General features: G+C 61.7%; 3 protein-coding genes across 6 annotated transcripts; 2 read left to right on the top strand and 1 right to left on the bottom strand.

Moving 5' to 3' along the window:
- The first annotated feature begins 3037 nt into the window (after positions 1-3037).
- On the top strand, positions 3038-7509 carry CORO1B (coronin 1B). Its single transcript, XM_019801860.2, has 10 exons — positions 3038-3240; positions 3482-3604; positions 3710-3839; positions 4022-4203; positions 4291-4410; positions 5073-5177; positions 5259-5404; positions 5663-5720; positions 6594-6872; positions 7042-7509. The coding sequence occupies exons 1-10, from the start codon at positions 3040-3042 to the stop codon at positions 7165-7167; spliced, it is 1470 nt and encodes a 489-aa protein (XP_019657419.2). The 5' UTR covers positions 3038-3039; the 3' UTR covers positions 7168-7509.
- Positions 7510-7842: 333 nt separating this feature from the next.
- PTPRCAP (protein tyrosine phosphatase receptor type C associated protein) lies at positions 7843-10097 on the top strand. The gene is made up of 2 exons (XM_034644933.1): positions 7843-7999; positions 9257-10097. Exons 1-2 carry the CDS (start codon positions 7997-7999, stop codon positions 9875-9877), a joined length of 624 nt encoding a protein of 207 aa, XP_034500824.1. The 5' UTR covers positions 7843-7996; the 3' UTR covers positions 9878-10097.
- Positions 10098-10202: 105 nt separating this feature from the next.
- RPS6KB2 (ribosomal protein S6 kinase B2) lies at positions 10203-15796 on the bottom strand. Of its 4 annotated transcripts, none has more exons than XM_002921280.4 (15): positions 15657-15796; positions 15291-15331; positions 15073-15193; positions 14721-14789; positions 14078-14225; positions 12991-13048; positions 12789-12889; positions 12580-12670; positions 12405-12495; positions 12171-12278; positions 11525-11587; positions 11305-11382; positions 11107-11214; positions 10878-10990; positions 10203-10626 (listed from the first exon to the last, which is right to left on the bottom strand). In XM_002921280.4, exons 1-15 carry the CDS (start codon positions 15726-15728, stop codon positions 10440-10442), a joined length of 1449 nt encoding a protein of 482 aa, XP_002921326.1. In that variant the 5' UTR covers positions 15729-15796; the 3' UTR covers positions 10203-10439. The 4 variants fall into 4 exon arrangements, with proteins under 4 accessions (XP_002921326.1, XP_034500820.1, XP_019657420.1 ...); XM_034644929.1 differs by having other exon boundaries at positions 11107-11211; XM_019801861.2 differs by having other exon boundaries at positions 15291-15452; positions 15657-15792.
- Between the last annotated feature and the right edge of the window lie 1069 nt (positions 15797-16865).

Genomic DNA, 16865 nt, shown 5'->3' with positions numbered 1-16865 from the left:
GCTCTCTTCTGGTCACACCCCCACACCCAGCCTTCCCTCACCCCCCTGTGTTCCAAAACCATGAGGCCTTCCCCCTTTTCATTCCCCCACCCCCCACCCCTGGCCCTTTGCCATTGCCAGTGGCCCAGCGCCGTGAGCTACAGCAGCCGAGAGCCGCCCTGACCAGCTGCCCTGGCCAGCAGGGTAGACAGACTTCTGAGCGGCCCCTCCAGGCCTGCTTCCATCTGAAAAAGGCAGCAGGCAGGGCCGGAGGTCTGGAGAGGTGCGGGGAGATCTGGGTTCTGGTTGCTAGCCCCTCTTCACCTCAGTGTTCTCCTCTGTAGAATGGGGTGGTAGTGGTCCTCTTGCTGCTGTCGTGAACAGGGCCCAGGGACAAAAGCACAGTGCGCCGTGGCAATGCTGGGTGACCCCCAGAGGAGGGTTTTGTGTTAGAGGACACATGCGCACAAGGCCAGAGAGGTTGACATTCCACAGTCCGTCTGCCTCACTCCAGCACCCCAGGGAGGGGGGCCTCCTGTTGCCCTCTAGGAGACTCGCCCCTTCTCCGTTTATTCTGAGCTGTGAATATGAACATTTTCAATTCTACATTCAGGGCTGCTGTTCATTCGTTCATTCAGCATACAAGCCTTGACCCCACGCTGTGGGCTAGGTCTCATTCTAGGTGCAGGGGGTACAGTGGGAAACAGGACAAAGGGCTACCCTCTACAAAGTGCTACATTCTCGGGGAGGGGCACACAAAAAGCAAATACACAAATAATTACGTAATAGAACATCAGATAGTGATTAAGAAGGATACAGGAGAAACAAGTAAGGGGCAGACAGTGACCAGTGAGGGGGGTGGTCTGAGACCTGGAGAAAGTGAGGGATGGAGCCTTTTCACAACCTGGGGGGAGAGTTTCCAGATGCAAGGAACGGGATGTACCCAGGCCCTGGGGTGGGAAAGAAGGTGGTTTGTTTCAGGGACAGAAGGATCCATGTCACCAGGCCACGTGCAGGGAGAGAACAGAAGAAGGTAATGTATGGGGGCTGGGGGGGTGCAAGGACTACAGGCGTTATTTCAAGTGTGACAATGAGGCGTGAGGGGAGGGTTTGGGGCAGGAGATCTGGTTTGGGCTTTAGACAGCCCCTGGCTGTTCCCTGGAGGGCACAGTGGAGAGAGAGGCTTAGTGGCTGCTTCCCCTCTTCCAAATCACCCTCATTCCTGTCCTTTTTTGGAAGGGTCTGCCTGTCCCAGGGTGTGTGGAACAGAGGGAAAAGCAAGGACTTTGGAGCAAAACAGATGGGGACTAAATCTTGGTGGGGTGACCTGGGGCAGGCACCCCTCCCCTCTGAGCTGGGAATGGGAAGGGGGATGAGTAGGGTATAAGCCCCAGCCTGCGTAAGACATAGTGGGGCCTCCTGCAGCCCCAGATAAGACTTCTCCTGGCTTTGCTCTTCCCTCCTCTTCCCACCTACCTCTTTTCTTCTGGGAAAGAGACCCTGACCATCATCTCAAGGAAGATGAGGGAGGTGACCAGTGCCCCGGGGACACCAGCCCCAGGGGGGAATGGGGGAGATGGCCAGTGCCCCAGGGACACCAGCCCCAGGGGGGAATGGGGGAGGCGGCCAGTGTCCCAGGGACACCAACCCCAGGCAGAGGGGACAGATTCTGCCTGTCAGACCCAAGGGACACCTAAGTCCCCCCAGGGTGGGACACAGACAGGGATGGGGTAGATCTGAGGAGGCCAGCAGGAGGAAAACATCTGCAGACAGACCACTAGGCTGGAATATGGCAGGGGGCTTGTCCCCATTTCTATTTTTAATAACGAGGCCCAGGAGGCCTCAGAGGTGTTCATCGTAAACAGTGGGTTGGCTGGGGCCTTCCACGAGCCCCTTAAAGCACCGCGGTTGCATTACATTGTTGATCACGCGCGTGTACTTCTGTAACCTTTAAAAAGAAGCACGTGAATATACCAACTGTGAGACTGGATACTATATTTTGGAGTCCGGGGTGGACTGGGGCACCCAGAAGTATGCACTGGGATGGGGGCTTGGCACGGCGGGCTCCACGCAATCCTGGTACTCCCGAGGGCACCGCCAGAGGAGCAGGACCGGGACGGGGCCGGGGTCTGCAGGAGGGCGGCGCCCCGCACCTACGGCCCCTCCGGCCCAACCTCCACCCCATCTCTTCCCCTAAGGTCCGGAGGGACCCGCGCGCCTGAGGGGCGGGCCTCGCCCAGGCACCGCCCCTGCGCTCCCCTAACTCCGCGCTCGGGGCCTCCGGGGCCCGCTCGCAGTCTCCCGCCCCGCCCCTCCGCGCGTGACCTCGGCCCCGCCCCCGCGGGCGGGGGACCGGGCGGGGCTGCGGGGGCGGAGCCGCGGGAGGCTGGGGTGGGGGGTAGCGAGTCCGAGGAGCCCTTACCCTCCGCGGCGCGCCACCCTCAGCCCCAACTCCTTGTGGCCGCCCAGCGTCTCCCGCCACTCAGGTTCACCTTGGACCCCGCTCCGAGGACGCCCTGGGATGCTCTGCGGCCGGGAGCGGCATCCTGACCCCCGCCGCCCAGTCCTGCAAGGCCCCCTGGGCCGGCCTGGGGCTCCCTGCACATTCCTGCAGGCACTGCACATTCCCTGGGGCTCAGAACTGGGGCCTAGCGCGGCTCCACATTGGAGACCTTTCCCCATCACCCAGCTTCCAAATCCTGGGCAGGAAGGAGCCTGCTTGGACCCACAGAGGAGCTAAGCTTGCCCTGGCTTCGGCACCTCCCACCTCCTCCACACATACCAGAGCCAGGGAGGGGCCTGCGTAGGGTCCTGCAAAGCCCCTGGGGACTCAGCAGTGTGGGTCTTGGGTCAGTGCCCTCCTCCCACCTCGGATGCCCCTTCGGTGGGGGGCAGCCAGGGTCTGCACCTGTGACCCTGTTCGGTAACTGGGGAAACTGAAAGCCCAGAGGGTTACCATGACCCGGTTGCATCCTCCCCACGTCCCTTCGTGCAGCCCTGGGAGGGTTGGGGGTTGTTGGGATGGGTGAGGGCTGATCGAAGCCTCTCCACCCTGCAGACATGTCCTTCCGCAAAGTGGTTCGGCAGAGCAAATTCCGGCACGTGTTTGGACAGCCGGTCAAGAATGACCAGTGCTATGAAGATATTCGAGTGTCCCGTGTCACCTGGGACAGTACCTTCTGCGCCGTCAATCCCAAGTTCCTGGCTGTGATCGTGGAGGCCAGCGGCGGGGGTGCCTTCCTGGTGCTCCCCCTAAGCAAGGTGGGCCCCATCAGGGCTGGGGGAAGGACTGGAGACTTGGCCACACCTGCCAGGCCTCTCTGCTCACTTCACTTTCTGTATCTTGCCCATCCCCACACTGCTGGGCAGGTGTCATAATCCAGATTTATTATCTAAAAGAGGTGTTAGCACAGATGGAGAAAGTTCTTTATTGCCACTGAGTCAGGGTCAGAGGCAACAAACATTTCCTGCTCACCTTTGACTGCCCCTCTCATGCCCGCAGACGGGCCGCATCGACAAGGCCTACCCGACGGTGTGTGGACACACAGGACCCGTCCTGGACATCGACTGGTGTCCCCACAACGACGAAGTCATCGCCAGCGGCTCGGAGGACTGTACAGTCATGGTGAGGCACAGGGCTGTGGTTGGGCCCAGGTCACAGGTGTGGCTCGAGGCTGCCGGCAGCAGGGCCAAGCAGAGTCCTCAACGGCCATCCGCACCCCTCCCGCAGGTGTGGCAGATCCCGGAGAACGGGCTCACCTCCCCACTGACAGAGCCGGTGGTGGTGCTGGAGGGACATACCAAGCGAGTGGGCATTGTCACCTGGCATCCGACTGCCCGCAACGTGCTACTCAGCGCAGGTCCGCACTGCCCACCCCCCACCCCCCTGCCCCTCTCTGTGCGCAGCTCCGGAACCCACACCCTCTCCCAGGCCCATCTGACAGGCAGTAAAGCCGAGGCCCACGGAGGTCAAGAGGCCAGGTCTGGCCCCAGGAGGGTGGTCAGAGCCGGCCTGGTGGGCTGACGGCCCCCTGCGTCGCAGGCTGTGACAACGTGGTGCTCATCTGGAACGTGGGCACGGCGGAGGAGCTGTACCGGCTGGACAGCCTGCACCCGGACCTCATCTACAACGTCAGCTGGAACCACAACGGCAGCCTCTTCTGCTCCGCCTGCAAGGACAAGAGCGTGCGCATCATCGACCCCCGCCGCGGCACCCTGGTGGCGGTACGTGGCCCCGGAGGCCTAGGATGGTAGTGGACAGGCCGAGGGGCTCTGTCGGCTGCTGCACTGACCGCTCTGTCCTCCGGACAGGAGAGGGAGAAGGCTCACGAAGGGGCCCGTCCCATGCGGGCCATCTTCCTGGCCGATGGCAAGGTGTTCACCACAGGCTTCAGCCGCATGAGCGAGCGGCAGCTGGCGCTGTGGGACCCGGTGAGTGGCCATGGCCAGCCTGAGGGGACAGGCTGGATTGAGACTTGGACCCCACCCTGGGCACGGAGGGCAGGAGTCACCTTGGAGAGGTGTGTGGGTCCCAGGGTCTCAGCCTGACACCTGAGGCCCTCGGGACCTGGAACCCTGCCAGCCTTCTCTGTCCTTGCCCCTCACTCTCCAGCCTCCCCGCTGCCTCCGGCTTTCTCCAGGCCCTACCCCACCTTGTTCTTGCCAACTAAAAGGCTCTTCTCTCCTTTGCTTGCCTGTTCCCACCTGGCAGCCCTTTGGGGCCCAGTGCAGAGGGCCCCTCCTCCAGGAGGCCTCCCAGCTCTTCTCCTGAAGGGTTCTTTCCCACAGCCCTGTGCTTCGGTATAGTGATCTCCGTGGGCCCCTCTGAGATGGGGTGGTGCTGCCCGGCACCCCCCACTCCCACGTGGTAGACTTTCGCCTGAGAGTGGACTAAAGGCCTGGAGTAGGCTAGGAAAGTGGGATCCTGGGAGTGGAGGGGATCCAGGAGGGTGGGAGAGAACCTATCTGGCATGGTGGGGGCAGTGCCAGCTGGCGTGGGAGACAGCCTGGGGCCAGTCCTGATGGGCTGGGACGGTGAGGAGATGGAAGGAAAGTTCTGGTGTGGCCTGACTGCCCACTACCCCATGTGCCAGGAAAACCTTGAGGAACCCATGGCCCTACAGGAGCTGGACTCCAGCAATGGGGCGCTGCTGCCCTTCTACGACCCGGACACCAGCGTGGTCTATGTCTGCGGCAAGGTGGGGCCAGGCAGGGCGGGTGGGGGCGGGGAAGAAGGCCGCCTGCCTAAGTGCTGACCCCTGCCGCCTCCCACCCCACAGGGTGACTCCAGCATCCGGTACTTTGAGATCACAGATGAGCCCCCCTATATCCACTTCCTGAACACATTCACCAGCAAAGAGCCCCAGAGGGGCATGGGCAGCATGCCTAAGAGGGGCTTGGAGGTCAGCAAGTGCGAGATCGCCCGGTAAGAAGGGCCTCCCGGGTGGCTGGCTGCAGAGGGATGAGTTGGTCCCAGTGGCAGAGGCCTGGCCATGGCTGGGCAGGGTAAGAGATCAGATCTCCGGAGGCAGCTGAGGAGTGGGAATCAGCCCACAGCAGGGCCACGGTCAAGGTCAGACTGTGGAGGGGTTGGGGTGAGACCTGGAAGTGGAGAGTGCAGGGAGCCCGGGAAGCTGGAGGGGGCGGCTCCACCCACGGTTCCTCCCTCCCTCCCCCTTCCCAGGTTCTACAAACTGCATGAGCGCAAGTGTGAGCCCATCGTCATGACGGTGCCAAGAAAGGTGAGGCCACCTGGTCCCCTGCCTACCCACTCCCTTCCCCAGCGGACAGGCCACGTGGGGGTGACCGGGCTGAGGCCTGTGAATGGGACGTGGTTGAGTGTGGATGTGGTCACTGAGCTGGACAGACACCAGCATGCCTTTGGGCCACCGCCAGGCGTTGGGCTGTGCCAGGCGGGGGATAAGACGGGATGAGACAGGGTGAGCTGAGGCCCTGCTCGGGAAGAACCGCGGGAGACAGATGCGGGGCAGCCGTGGAGGGCCCCCTGTGGCAGGTAAGGCAGGACCAACAGCATGGCTAGGGTGGGGCCCTCCAGCGGTGGGTCTAGGCCAGGCAAAGGGCACGGAGGTAAGATCGGAGAGAGGGACGGGAGTCTGGCTGTCGTGGAGACTCCCATTTAGAGGGGATCAGTCCACGTGTGATCTGGCCTCAGATGCCCACCCAAGAACCTTGGACGAACTTCGTTTTTTCCCAGCCAACATTTACTGAGCGAACCGTTCAGCGTGCCAGGCACATCCCAGGGAGGAGAGCTGTGAATGAGGCTGACGAGTTCATAGTCGCTGGGACACAGACAGGGTGTGTGTGTGCACACCCTTCATGGACTCTGGGAGAATCCCATGAAGCCATGTAGCTGACCCCTGCTTAGGAGCGTTGGGAAGGCTCCTGAGAGAGTTACTGGCCTTATCTGGAAGGGAAGTGAAATGAGAAATTGATGCTTTAGAGAGGCCACTTGGGGCCAGGCCATTGGAGGATGGGTTGACAGGGTGCCAGCCTGGAGGCCGAGAACGGTGAGGAGGTGGCTACCCAGGGTCCAGACAAGAGGATCCTGCCACTGGGCCCCCGGCTGATCCAGACCTCCCCCACCCCCTGCCCAGTCGGACCTCTTCCAGGACGATCTGTACCCCGACACGGCTGGGCCTGAGGCAGCCCTGGAGGCAGAGGAGTGGGTGAGCGGGCAGGATGCCAACCCCATCCTCATCTCCCTGCGGGAGGCCTACGTGCCCAGCAAGCAGCGGGACCTGAAGGTCAGCAGGCGCAATGTGTTATCCGATACCCGGCCTGCCGTGGCCCCTAGCTCGGCCCGCCCCGGGGCTTCCACGTCTGCTGTGTCCGTCCATACTCCCGTCCCCGGCGGCAGCCTCACCGGAGCCGCGGTACGTGTCCCCCGGTCGGGGTGGTGTGGGGAAGCCCCAGTTGCCCTGGTCTGCCCTGTGTGTGCCTAAACCCTTCACGGCCCGTCTGTCAGGCTCAGGCCCCGGCCTGGTAGATTTGGGGAGGGCTGCAGCTCCACGACCCCTGACTCCTGCCCCCACGTCCCTGCAGGAGGCTGGGAAGCTGGAGGAGGTGATGCAGGAGCTTCGGGCACTGAGGGCGCTGGTCAAGGAGCAGGGGGAGCGCATTGGTCGCCTGGAGGAGCAGCTCGGCCGCATGGAGAATGGGGACGCGTAGGACCACAGGCCCAGGGGATGCCACTCCCCCTCACTTCCTCCTCCTCCACTCTCTCCTCACTCAGCCTCTGCTGGCAAGTCACACCGCTCGCTGGCTGCCTCCTGCCCCCTGCCCAAGGCCTCCGGGGCAGGTTCAGGGGCAGTCCACACCGACCCACCCCGTGGGCCTGGGCTGGAGCCGCCACGCCTGACTCTTGTCGTCCTTACTGTGGAGGATTTTTGTATATCAAGGCAAGCTTATACTCTGAGGGACCATCTCTCCCCAGCTCCCTGCTCCCTCCCCAGAGGAAGTGGGAGGGACAAGCTCTATATTTTCATTCCAAATAAAATTCTCTTTCTAAAAGCCAGGTTTGCCCTCTGCAAAGGGTGGGGCTGGGAAAGGAAGTCTGGAATGCTGGGGGCAGTTGAAGCCAGCCCACAGTGATCCCAGATGCGAGAAAGGTCTGGGGGCCGTGAGCATCCCCCCACAAGTCATTGCTCCCCTGAATTACGCCAGCTAGAGAAACTGAGGCCACAGACCTGTGGATGCCCAGGGCTGCGTTCCTGCTTTGAGCTGGTGCTTGGCTCCTCCTTTTGGAGGCCTGGCCACAGGCTCCACAGCCCTGGCCTCACCCAGTGAGACATCTGCGAGGCTCTAGTGTGGGTTAGGTGGTCCCCAGAGGCCCGTGGCCCCCAGCAGGGGCCTATGGCAGGGAGGGCTGGGTGGGGTACGTGGGCAGGAAGCGGAAGCGCCCAGTAACCCCTAGCTGCAGCTGAGCGCGCCAGAGCTCACTTCCACTCAACACAGCCAGAGCTGGTGACGGGCGCCAAGCACCGAGGCCGGCAGACTGATGGTGAGCACGGGGGCCCGCTGGGTCCTGCGGTGGGGGCCACAGGAGGTCAGAGCTGGAGTGTCCGGGCCCTGGGCACAAGGGAGGACCTCTGCATTGGGTCCCAGGAGAAGCAGCCAGTCGAGGGCAGAGATGGGAGACCCAGGGCAAGCGTGGGGCAGAAGCTGGGCCTTCCTCTCACCTCACCTCAGAGGTGGGCTTCCCTGGGACTCAAAATGTGCCCCCAGCACCCCTTTCCAGGCCCGGCCCCTCTTCAGAAACCTCTGATAGACCCTCTCACCTGTTCTGCTGGTGAGCTGGGACCTGGGCATAGAAACTACGTGCGTCCCTGGAGCCTGGGCAGACAGAGCCCGGGGTGAAGGGGAGGCTTGCTTGAATCTTGGCACCCCTCCCCCCACCGACACCTCCCACCTGCCTTGTTCCAACCGCAGGCTTCCTCTGGTAGCGGCACCCACCTCCCCCAGCGCCAGGCCCTGCAAGCCTGAGGCCCCCAGGGACGCGAGTGGAACGGAAATGCTGCAGCTGGGGCAGTCCTGTGGGTGGGAGAGGAAGAGGGGTTTCAGGGACCCCCCCATCCCGAGACCTGACCGAGCAGAGGGTAAACCGTTGTCTCAGAGTTGGTCCCTCCATTCCCACACCCCAGGAAGAGCCAACCCCAACACCAGCCTCGCAGATCACCACCTTCCCTCCATATCCCACCCGCACCCCCACTGTCAAGAGTCTTGACCCATCTAACCAGTATTTACTGAGCACCTACTGTGTGTGCCAGAAATGAAGTGCTTGAGCCAGGAAGATCCCTGTCTCCTTGCCGCTTGCTCCGGTGAGGCAGATAAGGCAATAAATCAGAAGCACTTCTAGGCTGTGTGAGGGGTACGAGGGAGAGGAGAGGAGAGCCAGGCTGGGCCCGGCCGCAGGGGTGAGAGGCAGCCCTCCGGGTCCGATTCGGCCTCACTGAGGTGGTTTGAGCCAAGGTGAGCCGGCAGCCATGTGGTGCTCGGGGAGTGGAGCGTTCTGGGTAGAGGGAACAGCCGGCACACAGGCCCGGCGCAGGCAGGCTCCTGCAGTGCAGGTGGGGTGGCGGGGGTGGGGGCTCAGAGGCTCCAGGGCCACGTCTCAAAGGACCAGGGCCTTGCTGACCCAGTAAGAATGTGGGCTTTTCTGCTTGATTGTCCCCATCTTGCCCGAGAGGCAACTAAGGAGCCAGTCACCCGCCTGACCGCCCCCAGCCCAGGTGACGAGCCCCTGCCTGTCTCCCCACAGGACCTGCCCTGTGCCCTAGGGCTCGGGACATTGCTGGCCCTGCCAGGGGTCCTGGGCTCAGGCAGCGGCGCCCAGGACAGTGAGGGCTCCAACTCCGTCACTGTCGTCGTGCTGCTGCTGCTGCTCCTGCTGCTGGCCACCGGCCTGGCGCTGGCCTGGCGCCGCCTCAGCCGTGACTCGGGGGGCTACTACCACCCGGCCCGCCTGAGCGCCGCGCTGTGGGGCCGCACCCGCCGCCTCCTCTGGGCCAGCCCACCAGGCCGCTGGCTCCGGGCCCGGGCCGAGCTGGAGTCGCCCGATGAGGACCCAGAGCGGCAGCAGGACGAGCAGGACGTGGAAGAGGACTACCACCTGGTGGGTGGCCTGGAGGAGGCAGAGTCCCAGGAAGAGGGTCAGGGATGCGGAGAGGGGCCCGGCCCACAGCACGTCCCAGAGCCAGCGGAGGAAGCACATGACAGTAACATCGAAGGGGGCCTGGGCCTCGGCGCCCAGGGGCCAGCGGGCTCGGGGGGCAGCGCCGAGGCCCTGCTGAGCGACCTGCACGCCTTTGCTGGCAGTGCGGCCTGGGACGACAGCGCCAAAGCGGCTGGGGGCCAGGGCCTCCACGTCACCGCACTCTAAGAGCCAGCGAGGTGTCCCATCCCTGTCACTGTGCCTTTGTCTCCCAAGCTGCCCTGCCCTGGACCCATCGTCACCCACACCCCCCCCATGAAGAGTCTCAGACGATTGCTCCCCCACCAGTTCTATCCCCAAACCTGTGCATCCCTGTCCCCACTAGGAAGGCCGCCCATCCCTAGGGGCACTGGGCAGCCATCTGAAATAAAACCGCTCTGGCCCTGTGGCTCTGTGGTCCTGTAGTGACCCTTCCCATCTCTGAGCAGGGGCTCCTCCGGGCACAACCTCACCCGATCCTGCCCCCGGAAGTCCAAGGGAAGAGCCAGGTCAGTGCCATGATTCAATGTTTTAATTCTCCAAGGGCACAGCGCAACTGCAGGCCAGCCGGATGGCGAGGCCACTCCGCAGACAGCCACAGCCTGTGGCCCTTCACGGGCATGTTTCAGGGGCACAGCCACACCCAACACAGACACGCTCTCACACACACTCACTCCTGTATCCCTAGACACACCTCCAGGTCTCCGGAACTGGCCCAGGGTCCCGCTTGCCCTCAGAGCCCCCCATCCTCCTAGCGGCCTGGGCGCCCACGGCCCCTCTTAGACTTCTTGGTCCCTGAGGGGGGTCGGATGGGGAGCGGGGCAGTGCTTGAGGGTGGTGGCGGTGGTGGCGGCAGGAGAGGAGGTAGAGAGGGCTCCGTGGGCTCCAGTGGGCCAGAGCTGGGCCGGAATCCCTCAAAGGGCGAGAACTTCAGGGGGCTGCAGGGGAAACCAAGGATTGAGTCAGCACGTGCTGGCACTGGGGTCAGAGGGCCGACATCCCCCGCACCCAGGCACAGAGGCTGTGAGGTCAAGTGCCCAGCCAGGCAGCCCTTGCCACAAGGGGTCCCCAAGGGGTGGATGGGAAAACAGAGAGTAGAACTGAGATGCAGCCCTGGGGTGGGCTGGCAGAGCGAAAGCTAGAACCGGCCTCCTGCCCCAGCTACACACTCCCCTCTGGCCTGTGGTACCTGACCGGGGTCCGGGGGCTGCTGTTGAGGCGCCTGGGGGAGCGCAGCTTGGGCTGGAAGGAGAAGCCCTCCTTGATGCTGTCCAGGACGGAGGGTGCCACGTATGTGAAGCCCTGGGGCGGGGGGCGGGGGAGGGCGAAGGCAGAGCCAGACGACACTCAGTGTCCACCACTCCTTTGCCACAATCCTGCCTGGGCCCCCATAACCCTCAGGCCACCCAGGACCTCACCAGGAAGGCCTGGTTTGCGCTCTCACTGAGGGCCGTATCATCTGGACTGTCCACTGGCGTCTGCCGCGTGAAGTGGGTGTCAAACTGGCTCACGTCCTCCTCTGACTGCTGTGGGAAGACCCGAACGGGGAGGAGGCGTCAGGGGGCATCCAAGATGGGTCCTCCACCTGCCCCCAAACCAATGGGTCCTCCACTTACCAGAGAGGGCCTGAAAGGGGGGTCTACGCGGCGAGCCAGGAGGTCATCCCAATTAATGTGCCGGAAGAACGGGTGCCTCTGTGGGTAGAGGGCCCCCAAATATCTCATCATTCCACCATCCTTGGCTCCTTCAGTAACTCCCTTCTGCCCTAAGGCCTTGCCTGCCTCCTGGCACCTTTGGGGGCTCAGGCCTGCCCCCTCCTGGTGGTCCCAGACCCACCTGCACATCAGCAGCATCCCCGGGGGCCCCCCCGATCCGTTGGCTGGGATTCCGCTTCAGAAACTGCAGGGCAAGGGCAGAGGGTGAGGGTCTTGGGGAGAGGCACTGATTGTGTTCCTCCGTGTTCCTGGGGGCTGGCTGGGCCGGGGAAAGGTGAGGTAGGTGTGTGTGTGCGTGTGTGTGCGTGTGTGTGTGTGTGGCAGTGGGGAGAAGGCCTCAGGAGTGTGGTCTCTACCTACTGACAACCTTAGGACTTCCAAGGTTTGGTCTACTGGCCCTTCTGCGTGAAGCCTTCGCAAAGGCGCCCGGTCGCTGGCATCACTCCAGGGCACTGCAGTGGGATCCAATCTCTGAGCCTACCACCCACTTTTACCCCCAACGAATGCCTTCTCGATGGGAGAGCAGCTAGCTCATCATGAATGTTCTGTGCATTAGGACCTGAACTAGGGATGTGTGCGGCAGGGTCAGCAGCTGGTCTGCAACAGAGTGAAGGCCCGAGCTCAGCGTCTTGGACCCCAAGTCAGTGCTCCTTCATCCCAAAGGCATACTGTGCAGGCAGGGCTGTCCCATAGCCCAGAGAAACTCAGGATTCCATGCAGGGCCTAGAAGACACTGGGGGCTGGACCAGGGGCAGAAGGGAGCCCACCTTTTTGACAAGGTCCCGGGCATCGGGGGTGAGGTAGGGGGGCAGCGTCAGCTTCCCTTTGATGATCTTGTCCATGGTTTTCTTCCGGTTCTCCGCAGTGAAGGGTGGCTGGAGAAGGCAGAGGGTGAGACTTGGGGGCCTCCCCCCAGGCCCTGCCTTTGCCCCTGCTCCAGGATAGGGACCCCCTCCCACCCCCCTCCCCACCGCCCTTCCTCCCAAGGAGGCTGGACTTGCCGATCCAGTGAGCATGTCATACATCAGGGCCCCCAGGCTCCACCAGTCCACTGCCCGGTTGTGGCCGCTGCGTACCAGAATCTCAGGGGCCCTGGGGGCCAGGGGAAACCACCAGTCGGGCCGGGCCCTTCCTGGCAGCCCTCCCGATCCCTGGTCAAAGCCAGCTGCGGCTTACATGTACTCAATGGTGCCACAGAAAGTGTGGGTGACGGCACCCTCGTGGATCGACTCCTTGCACAGACCAAAGTCTGTCAGTTTGATGTGGCCTGAGGAAGATGTTGGGGGGGGGGTGGTCAGGGCCCCGGCCCAGCGCGTGGCTCCTCGGCCCTCCCTGCAGAGTCCGACCCAGCACACGCGGCGGCAGGGGCGGGGGCGCGTGCGCACCCTGGCTGTTAAGCATGATGTTCTCAGGTTTGAGGTCCCGGTAGATGATGCCTTGGGAGTGGAGATGGCCCAGGGCCAGCGTGATCTCCGCCAGGTAGAAACTGCAGAGACAGGGCAGGGTGAAAGCAAGGCGTGGGGCTGGGCTCCGGGGGGAGGATGTGTCCCTGGAGCCCCTCCAGAAAGGCAGGAAGTTAACACCTACCAGGCCGTGTCTTCCAGGAAGATGCCCTCTCGCTCCAGATGCGTGAAGAGCTCACCGCCTGTGACACAAACACGTCAGCAGCTGCGTGCGGGACTAAGCGCCTTCGCTCTCTGAATCTCGCTTTCTTCTTGGGGAGAGTGGGACTCATCATTCGGGCCCTACCTGCCTCACAGAGCTGCCGTGGGGATTCAATTCAATTCAGCAAACATCTACCGACGCCTACTCGGTGTCTGGCCCTGTCCGGGGTGAAGCTGGGGACACAGAGATGAAGAGACCCAGCCATCGCCCTCAGGATGCTTAGTCTAATGGGGAGACAGACAAGCACACAGGTGCTCGGACATGCCAGACTGAGGCAACAGCTCCCAGAGCTTAATGCAAAAAAATCGCACAGAGGCGGCAAAATGACTCCCAATGTGAGGGGACACAGCCCGCGGTAACAATGAGAATCGAGGGGGTGCTGAGAGGGACATGGGGACTGGAGCTCACAGGGCTCATCTGTGCAGACAGGACCGGGTGGGAAGCAGGCCCCAACTGCTTCACGGCCAACAGGGGGCACCAGCCCAAGGAGGCCAGGCCTCATCGGGGCAGTAAGAAGGAGCCACGTAACTGAGAGTAGGAGCGCTGGGGACAATTCCGTGCTGAGACGATGACCCTGGTAGTTCGTGGAAGAGGGTGAGCTGAAGGCCTCAGGCCCAGTTAGGAAACCTGACCCTGGGAGGAGAGTGGAGAGGAGGGAGGACGCTGCTGAGAATGAATCAGCGGGATCCAGGACCGACTGGACATAGGGCACACAGGAGAGAAGAGCAGGCCATGAACAGGTAGTGGAAACGGACAAAACAAGCCACTGGATTTCTGTACAAACTCCCACCGTTCCCGTCCGCCCCCAATACAGGTGAGGGACGCAATAGGTGCTGGACAGACGTTTGCTGAATGAATGAATGAAGGGACGGATGGACACACGGACAGATGGGTGTGGGGGTCCCCTAGCCATTCTACACACCACATCTCTCCGGGCTTCCCCCACAGCTCCCAGTGCTTCCTGGCTGGTTCCCTGGCCCTGGTTCCCTGGCTGGGCCCCCGCTCATACCACTGAGGCACTCGAGGATGAGGTAGAGTTTGCCACCAGTCTGGAAGGCATAGGCCAGTTCCACAATGAAGGGGTGCTTCACTGACTCTAGAATGTTCCGTTCAGCCCGCGTGTGTGCTGTGTCCTTGGCGTTGCGCACAATTTTGGCCTGAAGAGGCAGGGATCAATCAGAAGGTGGGCACCTCGGGAGCCTTTAGTCCCTCCAGCCATTACCCGTCTGCCCCCTGTTATCGCTCGACTGTATTTCTCCACGATGCTGCTACCAGGGGCCATCCTTCTCAAGGACTGATTTACCCTCTAGAGCTACCTCTCCACTTTAGCAAGACTGGCACTGCGGGCAATCATTCTCTACTGTGGGTGCTGTCTTGGACTTCGCAGGACGTTTAGCAGCAGCCCTGACCTCTGCCCACTGGATGCCAGCAGCACCCCTACTTAGTTGTGACTCAAAAATGTAGAGGCAGTATTGCCCACAGTTGGGAATTACTGCAAAACAACATAACCACAGCTGACAGCAAACCAGCCAACGCCCAAGACAGGGGCCGTCTCCTCCATCATGTTCACTACTGTCTTTCGGAAGCCTGGAGCTGTGCATGGAGAACAGCAGCTACCAAGCAAGGATTTGTTGGCTGAACAAATGACTCACCTTCCTCAGGACTTTCATGGCATATATTTTGCCCAAGTTGGTGCCTTGCACCTTTCGCACTTGGAACACCTGTAGGGCAGGGGAGACAGGATCAACCTCCCTCTCCACATCCTACCTCCAAAAAGCTCCACCCTGAAGCTCTGGCATTGAGACCAAGAGCCTAGGCCCACCCAAGGGTGGGGCAGTAAAGATGTCAAGTCTGATTCTGAGAGGATCTGCCTTTCCCTCTTTTATGTTTGTACCTCGAGCGGTTCTACGGAGGTGCAGCTGATTTACAAGTCTAATTTGTTTTGAGAACCTTTGCTGCTGGAAGACTGAGGCAGGGAGATGAGTGAGGAAGGAGGGCCAGTACCTTGCCATAGCCCCCCTTGCCCAGCACACGCAGCAGCTCAAAGCAGTGGGGCCCGATGCGCTCAGGGCCCTGGTTCACACTGGTCTCAGTGAGCTCCATCTCCTCACAGTGTCCCACAGGCCTAGTGACACAAGAAGTTAATGGGGGCAAGGCTTCAGTACTGCCCGTGTCTCCCTCCCCAGCCCATACCCTCCTCCCCCAACACAACCCTCACTCACTCCAGGCCAGCCGCCCTCGACTCGGCAAGGGGACACACGTCCTGTGAGAAACCGCGGGGTAAGAGCCAAGGAAGGCACCGGGATCCCTCCCCCTCAAGCTGGACTACTTGGCCCAGGAGAGGAGGGGGTCAGGAATGGGAGCTGGCGGGCGATGGGCCACCACTGGGGAGGAAAGGCCGAGGGCAGAAAAGGGAGACCCAGGGAAAGGGCTGGGTCCTGGAAGACACGTCGGGGTGAGTGAGGTGGGTTAGAGCTTAACAGGGGCCGGGCTCTGAGACGCTCTGGCAGGGGGAAGCCAGGGCGATTTTACAGCCTGGAGGATGGGATCGGCTCCGGGATCAAGCCGAGCCCGGGAGGACCACTCACCGAGGGGCTCAACTCTGGCTCGCCCTCGCTGCCTTCCTCCGTCTCCAGGTCCAGATCAAACACCGCCGCCATAGCGGCGCCGGCCCGGCGGGCCCCTCGGCCCGTGCTCAGCCGCGCTCAGACTGACAGCTCGGGGGGCGGGGCGGGAGAGGCTGTATGTTATCACTCCGCGACCGCGGCCGCGCGCGCCGATGACGCATGAGGAGCCCCCTCCCCCAGCAGGCTACATAGTCTGGCAGGGCGAAAAGATGGCGCCCGGCGCAAGGCCTCTCGGGAACTGTAGTTCCAGAGTGCCAGGCTGCTAAAGCCAGTTTAACACCCTTTGACGGGACGCTCAGTCTTCCCAGCACTGCTCCCCGGGGGCGACACCGGACAAGGGCAGCCTGAAAGGCGCTCATCTTGGTTCTGGGAAGAGTTTGAGTTTGGATGGGGCAGAAGTACATGCAGGTATGGGTGTAAATTTAATCCCCAGTCCGGTTTAAGCCGTGCGCTGGCTGGGTGGCTCGGTGGCTGGGTGCTGGCTGGGTGGCGAAAGGCAGGTCGCGTCTCTCTGTTCGCCCCTGAGAGGCGGCTGCATCAGTCTCCCTAACGTGACACGTGCCTCAAGGACCCTGCAAATCAGAGCATTTACTGGGTGACTGCTCCACGCTCAGGTCACGGCTGGGCTCTTTTTTTTGCCAGGTTTTTTTCAGAAAGCGATTGGGTCTCATTGATCCCCCTGTAAACATGGGTTTGTGCTGGAGTTTGCTACATTGCCAATTTAAGTACATTTAGTAATTTTGCTACCTGGTGCAGAAGAGGCACTTAATAAAACTTCGTTAAAGGAATGAAAGAATGAATGAATGAATGAATGAATGAATGAATGAATACACCAAACCTGGTCTGTGACTTTAGATTTGGGCATGGATTCTCATTGAATAGGGATCTGTAGGGGTGAATTTGGGCCACTCCAGGTCTTGGATGAGTTCTGACTGTTGGAGGCTGTCTGGATGTGCATTCCAGTTGGATGGGAAGGCTAAATATGAACTCAGTTGGATGGAACTCAGGAGTCTCCAGGCTGGAGGAAGGTTATTTGGTTGGCTGTGGCCCTCTGGTTGTAATTCCACCCTCCAGAGACCCTCAGGTTTGGGTCCCGCTGTGAGTGACCGTGGCGGGCCCCTGCTCACGGTCAACACAGAGGCCTGGCCAGGATGGTGTTTTATCCTTAGC

This window comes from Ailuropoda melanoleuca, chromosome 16, assembly GCF_002007445.2.
Source record: "Ailuropoda melanoleuca isolate Jingjing chromosome 16, ASM200744v2, whole genome shotgun sequence".
NCBI classification, from domain to species: Eukaryota; Metazoa; Chordata; class Mammalia; order Carnivora; family Ursidae; genus Ailuropoda; species Ailuropoda melanoleuca.
The sequence above is the reverse complement of the archived record's forward strand: the minus strand, read 5'-3'. Positions and strand labels throughout refer to the sequence as shown.

Excerpts from the sequence above, each read along its gene's own strand:
- CORO1B (XM_019801860.2), top strand. The coding sequence starts at position 3,040 with ATGTCCTTCCGCAAAGTGGTTCGGCAGAGCAAATTCCGGCACGTGTTT. Across the intron at positions 3,241-3,481 it reads TGGTGCTCCCCCTAAGCAAG|ACGGGCCGCATCGACAAGGC; the intron begins GTGGGCCCCATC and ends TCATGCCCGCAG. Across the intron at positions 4,204-4,290 it reads GCCGCGGCACCCTGGTGGCG|GAGAGGGAGAAGGCTCACGA; the intron begins GTACGTGGCCCC and ends TCCTCCGGACAG.
- RPS6KB2 (XM_002921280.4), bottom strand. The coding sequence starts at position 15,728 with ATGGCGGCGGTGTTTGATCTGGACCTGGAGACGGAGGAAGGCAGCGAG. Across the intron at positions 12,496-12,579 it reads TGTGGCACCATTGAGTACAT|GGCCCCTGAGATTCTGGTAC; the intron begins GTAAGCCGCAGC and ends CCTGGCCCCCAG. Across the intron at positions 11,383-11,524 it reads GGGATGCTGCTGATGTGCAG|AGGCACCCGTTCTTCCGGCA; the intron begins GTGGGTCTGGGA and ends CTCTACCCACAG.